The sequence below is a fragment of the Austrofundulus limnaeus genome, unplaced genomic scaffold, assembly GCF_001266775.1.
Source record: "Austrofundulus limnaeus strain Quisiro unplaced genomic scaffold, Austrofundulus_limnaeus-1.0 Scaffold557, whole genome shotgun sequence".
In the NCBI taxonomy this organism is placed as follows: domain Eukaryota; kingdom Metazoa; phylum Chordata; class Actinopteri; order Cyprinodontiformes; family Rivulidae; genus Austrofundulus; species Austrofundulus limnaeus.
The window spans coordinates 173,119-180,364 of NW_013952959.1; the positions used below are offsets into that span (position 1 = coordinate 173,119).

The window sequence follows — 7,246 nt, forward strand, 5'->3', positions numbered from 1 at the left end:
TAGCTTAGCTTAGTTTATTTCAGTTTAATTTGGCTTAGCTTAGTTTAGATTAGCTTAGGTTAGTTTAACTTAGCTGATTTTAGCTTAGCTTAGTTTATTTCAGTTTAATTTGGCTTAGCTTAGTTTAGATTAGCTTAGGTTAGTTTAACTTAGCTGATTTTAGCTAGGCTTAGTTTATTTGAGTTTAATTTAGCTTAGCTTGGTTTAGCTTAGTTTATTTGAGTTTAGTTTATTTGAGTTTAGTTTAGCGTAGCTTAGTTTAGTTTAGCTTTGCTTAGTTTAGCTTAGCTGATTTTAGCTTAGCTTAGTTTATTTGAGTTTAATTTAGCTTAGCTGAGTTTAGCGTAGCTTAGTTTTGCTTTGCTTAGTTTAGCTTAGCTGACTTTAGCTTAGCTTAGTTTATTTGAGTTTAATTTGGCTTAGCTTAGTTTAGATTAGCTTAGTTTTGCTTTGCTTAGTTTAGCTTCGCTGACTTTAGCTTAGCCTAGTTTGAGTTTAATTTAGCTTAGCTTAGTTTAACTTAGCTGATTTTAGCTTAGCTTAGTTTATCTAAGTTTAATTTAGCTTAGCTTAGTTTAGCGTAGCTTAGTTTAGTTTAGCTTTGCTTAGTTTAGATTAGCTGACTTTAGCTTAGCTTAGTTTATTTGAGTTTAATTTGGCTTAGCTTAGTTTAGATTAGCTTAGTTTAGATTAGCTTAGTTTATTTGAGTTTAATTTAGCTTGGCTTAGTTTATTTCAGTTTAATTTAGCTTAGCTTAGTTTAACTTAGCTGGTTTTAGCTTAGCTTAGTTTATTTGAGTTTAGTTTAGTGTAGCTTAGTTTAGTTTAGCTTTGCTTAGTTTAAATTAGCTGATTTTAGCTTAGCTTAGTTTATTTGAGTTTAATGTAGCTTAGCTTAGTTTAGCTTAGCTGATTTTAGCTTAGCTTAGTTTAGCTTAGCTGATTTTAGCTTAGCTTAGTTTATTTGAGTTTAATTTAGCTTAGCTTAGTTTAGTTTAGATTAGCTTAGTTTAGTTTAGCTTAGCTTAGTTTATTAGAGTTTAATTTAGCTTTGCTTAGTTTAGCTTAGCTGATTTTAGCTTAGCTTAGTTTATTTGAGTTTAATTTAGCTTAGCTTAGTTTAGCTTAGTTTATTTGAGTTTAGTTTAGCTTAACTTAGTTTAGCTTAGCTTAGCTGAGTTTAGCTTAGCTGAGTTTAGTTTAGCTTAGTTTATCCAGTTAAATTTAGCTTAGCTTAGTTTATTTGAGTTTAGTTTAGCTTAGCTTAGTTTATTTGAGTTTAGTTTCACGTAGCTTAGTTTAGTTTAGCTTTGCTTAGTTTAGCTTAGCTGATTTTAGCTTAGCTTAGTTTATTTGAGTTTAATTTAGCTTAGCTTAGTTTAGCTTAGCTTAGTTTAGTTTAGCTTAGTTTATTTGAGTTTAATTTAGCTTTGCTTAGTTTAGCTTAGCTGATTTTAGCTTAACTTAGTTTATTTGAGTTAAATTTAGCTTAGCTTAGTTTAGCTTAGTTTATTTGAGTTAAGCTTAGCTTAACTTAGTTTAGCTTAGCTGAGTTTAGCTTAGTTTAGCTTAGTTTATCCAATTAAATTTAGCTTAGCTTAGTTTATTTGAGTTTAGTTTAGCTTAGCTTAGTTTATTTGAGTTTAGTTTAGCTTAGCTTATTTGAGTTTAGTTTAGCTTAGTTTAGCTTAGCTTATCTGTGTTTAGCTTAGCTTAGTTTAGCTTAGCTGATTTTAGCTTAACTTAGTTTATTAGAGTTTAATTTAGCTTTGCTTAGATTAGCTTAGCTGATTTTAGCTTAACTTAGTTTATTTGAGTTTAATTTAGCTTAGCTTAGTTTAGCTTAGTTTATTTGAGTTTAGTTTAGCTTAGCTGAGTTTAGTTTAGCTTATCTGTGTTTAGCTTAGCACAGGGACTGAATCTTCTGAGAAGAAGGTGTCAAAATAAAACCAAACCTCTGTCAGGAGTCATGGTTGATTGGGACGAGTGAAGATCACCATCTGATCCAGGACCAGAGACCTGAGGGATCAACTGAGACCCTGGGACACACAGGGACTCAGACCGTGTTAGTAAAATATATCTGGGTCCATTGGACTCGTGGGACTGAAATCGTCCTACCTGGACCGCTGGGGGACAGGGGTCCAGACCGCGGCTGGCTGCCGGAGCCGGCAGGGGACGGTGACGGGGAGGGAGAGGGAGAGGGTCCTGTCCGAGCCGGAGGAGGGAGGCGGGGGGAGACGTGGGGGGAGAAGGGTGACCGGGCTCCTGGAGTCCCCTGGTCGCCCTGAGCACCGCCGGAACCTGAGACCCCTGAAGTGATGGCGGCTTCTGTCCCGGTGGGCAGGTCGTCGATGGAACCGGACAGATCCTGGATCAGAGAGAAAACAGAGGTTCTTTATCAGCTCCACTTATCTGGAGGAGGGGGTCACATGACTCGCGTTTAACCCTTCAAAATAAAAGCATAATGAAGATATGTGGAAGAAGTAAATCTGTGAATAAAAATAAAACAATCATTTCCTGTCATTATATAAAGAGGTCAGATGAGCTTTCTGCAGCTGCTCTCCTCCCTGCAGCTCACTGATTTACACCTCTAATCATCGTGTTTCAGTAAAGTCTCTCTGGAACTGACTGGACTTTTCCAGCCTCATCGCTCATTCAGAGTTCTCCTGCTGAAGGATCCAGATTCTCAGGTGAAGCTCAGACGTAATGAAGTGACCAAATGAAGAGGCAGAGTTTGATGAATAATTATCAGCTCTGATCAATACGTCATTCATTTCTTTTACTTTAGTTTTTCCACAAGAAGAAAAACGTTCATTTTGTGGACTTGGCTGACAAATAGTTCTACATGGGGTGGATTAATCTTTTTGTGGAGAAATGTATTGTTCTGGTAATTATGTTTCAGCTGTGGAGTTCATGAAGTGTCACATTTCTGGATCCCAGTAAAGTCGATGTGTTTTGGCTTTATGACAGAATTCAGAAATATTTTTTTCCCAACAGAGAACCATGAGCTCAGGTTTGGAGGTGCTGGTCCTCGTCTCATCTGCCTCACACTCAGCTGTGAACGCTGACACGAACAGAACCAAATCAGGGCAGAAAAAAACAGGAACTGAAAGGAAAAAAAACAGAAGAAAGAAAAGGAGAAATAAAAACAGGAAAATAAAAAAGGAGGTGAAGAAAACGAATTAGAAACTGTTTCCCATCAGCTCTGAGCCGGCCAATCACAGCGCAGTAACCCGTCCTCCTTCCTTGATCCACGCCCTGCCAACAGCTCGACCAATCAGCTGCCTGCTCTGAACCACACACACACTAATTATAAGGATGCAGAGTGTGTATCTTTGTGAGGACAAGCTGCAGCTTCATCAGATTGATTCACGATGGACACTGATGCATTATGGGTCATCTGTCCGTCACCCAGCAGCAGCTAGGAACTAAAATCAAGTTCAAACCCACTCCCAGCATCTTTACAGACGGAGTCATCTAAGATGATGAAACTTCCTGTCAAACACTGTTCAAAGAGGAGAATCAGGTCGCCATGACGACCTGCAGAACTCAAACCGAGCAGAGATTCAATCTTCTGACTAAACTGATGAATATTTACATCACGTGTCCCACCTATAGGAACAGAGCAGAGTTAATATAGATGCTGCATGTTTACACCAAACAAAGCAACAATTACATCAAATATTATTTAAGATAAAAACAAAAGCCAGTTCAGCTGTTAGATGAACACCATGAGCTCCATCATCAGGGCACATCCGAACTAGGGATGCAAACATTACGATTAAATGCTGAATAATGGTTTATTAGATTTAAATTCCTTCCATTTGATTAATTGAAAACATCAGTTTAAACCTTATTTCAGTGTAGTTTTTGCCTTCATCCAGCAGAGGGAGCCGCTGCTCTCAGCCTGGCCTTAACGCTACCCCGGCCCTGTTGAGCCGAGCAGAGAGCAGCCCAGACGTAGGCGGCATCATAATTAAACGCGCAAATCTTGTTTAGTTTTATTTGTGACACAACAATAACAATGGACTAAACCAAACTCAAAGGAAACTATCCAGCGGTATGACGTTAAAGACGAGAGCAGGATGACAACGAGCACGGTAAGCTAACTGTAGCTAACGTTAACTTCTTCTTGTTGAGTTTAACTCTGTGGAAAAAAAAAACCACAGGGAATGTAAACAAACAGTTCCAGTACTCATTTGTATGTTCACCCCTCTCAGAGATATTTTATTATGTTTATAGTTTGTTTTTGAGTAAATCTTTAGATTAAAATGTTACCCTGTGTTTAAATGTTAGTTTTATATTTCTCTGTTCAGGGTGGATTAAGTGTTTTACTTCTTTTTTCTTTCCTTTTTTTCCCAACTAGCAACCTTATGGAGCCCGCGAGGGGACATGGGGGATACTTTTTTCTTTTGCGTTACCTGGCAATAGTATTGCGTTCCCTCGCAAAAGTAGTTTATCACTGTTGTGCCTGCCAGTTTATTAAACAAACTCACATGTTCACCATTAGCGAGTTAGCCTACTGCTTTAATTCAGCTTCAGAATGAATATATCACACAGCCACGCATGGAAGTATGTCATATGCCGATATTTTAACAGTGCAGCCACGCAACATCAATGTCAATTTCGCGAACTTGTGGCGACACATCCTGTTTTGGTAACCGGATATTTCAAAATAAAAGTCTGATTTAATTAAGTTCATATACAAAACAAACTTCAGCGTGGGAACGCAAAACAATTTTGCCGGGTAATGCAAAAGTATTGCGAGGTAACGCAAAAGTATTGCGAGGTAACGCAAAAGTATTGCGAGGTAACGCAAAAGTATTGCGAGGTAACGCAAAAGTATTGCGAGGTAACGCAAAAGTATTGCAAGGTAACGCAAAAGTATTGCGAGGTAACGCAAAAGTATTGCGTGGGAACGCAAAAGAAAAAAGTCCCCCCATGTCCCCACGCGGGCTCCGTACAGCCTAACCAATTCCTGTTTTGTTATATTTTATAAATATGTCCAAGTTTATTAATGTGAGAGAAATCGAGGTACACTTCGCTGCAGCATGCAGAACGGGGCGGTGACAGACCTTTCTGTCAGTCCCATAGCTTATATGGAAATGGGACTATTGCATTCCGGAAATGAAGGTTGCGCGGGATTAAGAGAGCAAAGGAAGAAGAAAGGAAGAAGTTAGAGAGTTTCTTCTACTCACGTTGAAGTACTCAGAGCATTATTTATTCATTTCTTTTATCCACCTCCCCAAACACAGACCCTCAGGTTAACCTCACAGGTTTAATGCCTAAGGTTAGTTTGTTACTGTAATATAATATTAATATCCAAAAACAACAAAGATTTAATAAAGATTTGAAAATGAAAAAGGGACATACCACGTGACATAACACGTTGTGTAGCCATTTCCTTACTGTAAATTTTCTTTTTTTATTTTCTTTTTTTATTAAACAAAGAACACACAAAATGATACAATGTACAAACAATAAGGCGTATTTCAAACAAACAAACTTGCATAAAAGAGAAAAAGGATGGGTGCAAATAAAGATAAGAAATTCCTTACTGTAAAATTTGTATTGTTAATGTTGATAGTGTTCGATAGAAAATAGTGTCACTAGCGCCCCCTTCATGTTCGGAATGCAATAGTCCCATTTCCATATAAGGAATGGGACCGACGGAAAGGTCTGTCACCACCCCGTTCTGCATGCTGCAGCGAAGTGTACTTGGAGAAATCCACAATTTTCTGTTTATTCAGTCAGTGTTTAATACAGCTGGAACAATATATTTTATAAAATATAATACTGTACTTTTTTAATTTAGTGTGTAAAAAATTAGCCCTTCTTGTCACAGAAAGGCCCTTGATTCAAGAGAAATGTCAGGTTTTTAGGAAAATGGCCACTTATCAATTAATCGTTAGTCGATCGATAAGATTAATGAACTTTAGATTAATCCATTAATTGATAACTTGCATCCCTAATCTGAACCTATCATCCAGAACTCACCCAGCCCAGCCCTTGACTCGTGATTACATCACTTCCTGTTTGACTCTGGCATACTGCTCCCACTTCTAAAACAACTTCATTGTAATAATCCGCCACCCTGCAGACCTGGGTGGGTTGACCTGAATCCTGACCCAACCCAACTCTGGATGATTTAAAGTTCAAATAAAAAGATGAGAAGTTTTGGCCTGAAGTCTTCAGCAGTCCAATAAACCTGAACCGGGATCAGAACCAGACCGACTTCCAGAGAGCGGACCGTTTGAAGTGGAGGACATCCAACATCAAACCGAACCACCTCTGATGAGACGTCTGCCAGGATCCTGATGACTTCCTTCATTTTCTCCCCCCAGCCAGCGAGACGGTGCTCCTCCAAGCAGCGGTCGCCACGGCAACAGCATCAGGACCCCCGACTTCAAACGGAGGCTCGGTTTGAGGAAGACGGAAAGAGAGGAAGAGGATGGCGGAGGAGCATGAGAGAAGGGAGGAGGAGGAAAATGAAAGAGAATGTAAAAACGAGGAGGAAGAAAGAGACGGAGCGAGAGAACGAGGACGGCTCACAGCTGGAGCTGAAGATGATTAAAGCTCAGCAGCACAACTGACTCACTTCATCTGCTGCACAGGAGAAACACTCCACGTGTAAACAGAAATACTTCACCTGCAGGAAGAAACAAACCCGGCTGACTGTTCAGCACTTTGGCTTTAACGTCCTGCCACTTTCTTTTTTGACGAAACTAAAAAAACCTGAGATGTTTTCATGATCGGAGCAGAAAAACATTAAACATCACAGTTTGTTTTTTAGGTTTTGTTTTCAAAGACCAGGAATTTATGATCAACAGTTCCTCCAGACTCATCAAAAACCTAATTTATTTATTTATTTAAGTCACTGTCATAAAAGATTCTGTAGTGGATTCCAAGCACAGAAAGATGTAAAACACAGAAATGAGGACTGGATGAGAACTTTTGCACAGACCGTAGTGAGGTTTATCATATGGTGTGATTTCAGTTTCTGGGAGTGTTTTATGGAATAACTGTGAATCAGAGTGCGGAGCGGCAGAACCTCATTATTTACAGGTGTATCTTATATAAATCCAACTCAATTACAGTCTACACAGGGATCTATATTATATCCTGAAAAGGTTAGACAACCTCCTGTTATGTCAAGTCTGAACACTWCATCAGTAAGAAAGCAAAAGCGATTTTCCTGTCTAAAAAAAATCCAGGGACGCTAAATCACCTAGGTAAAATTAGAGGC

General features: G+C 38.8%; 1 protein-coding gene across 2 annotated transcripts in view; it reads right to left on the reverse strand.

The window, feature by feature from the left end:
- Nucleotides 1-7,246, reverse strand: part of arid1b (AT-rich interactive domain 1B) — a 56,766-nt gene that overhangs the window by 22,598 nt on the left and 26,922 nt on the right. For both annotated transcript variants that reach the window (XM_014026464.1, XM_014026462.1), the window contains exons 5-6: nt 2,119-2,368; nt 1,956-2,039 (exon numbers count right to left, since the gene is read on the reverse strand). In XM_014026464.1, the coding sequence (XP_013881918.1) occupies nt 1,956-2,039; nt 2,119-2,368 (334 nt within the window). The remainder of the gene's footprint in view (nt 1-1,955; nt 2,040-2,118; nt 2,369-7,246) is intronic.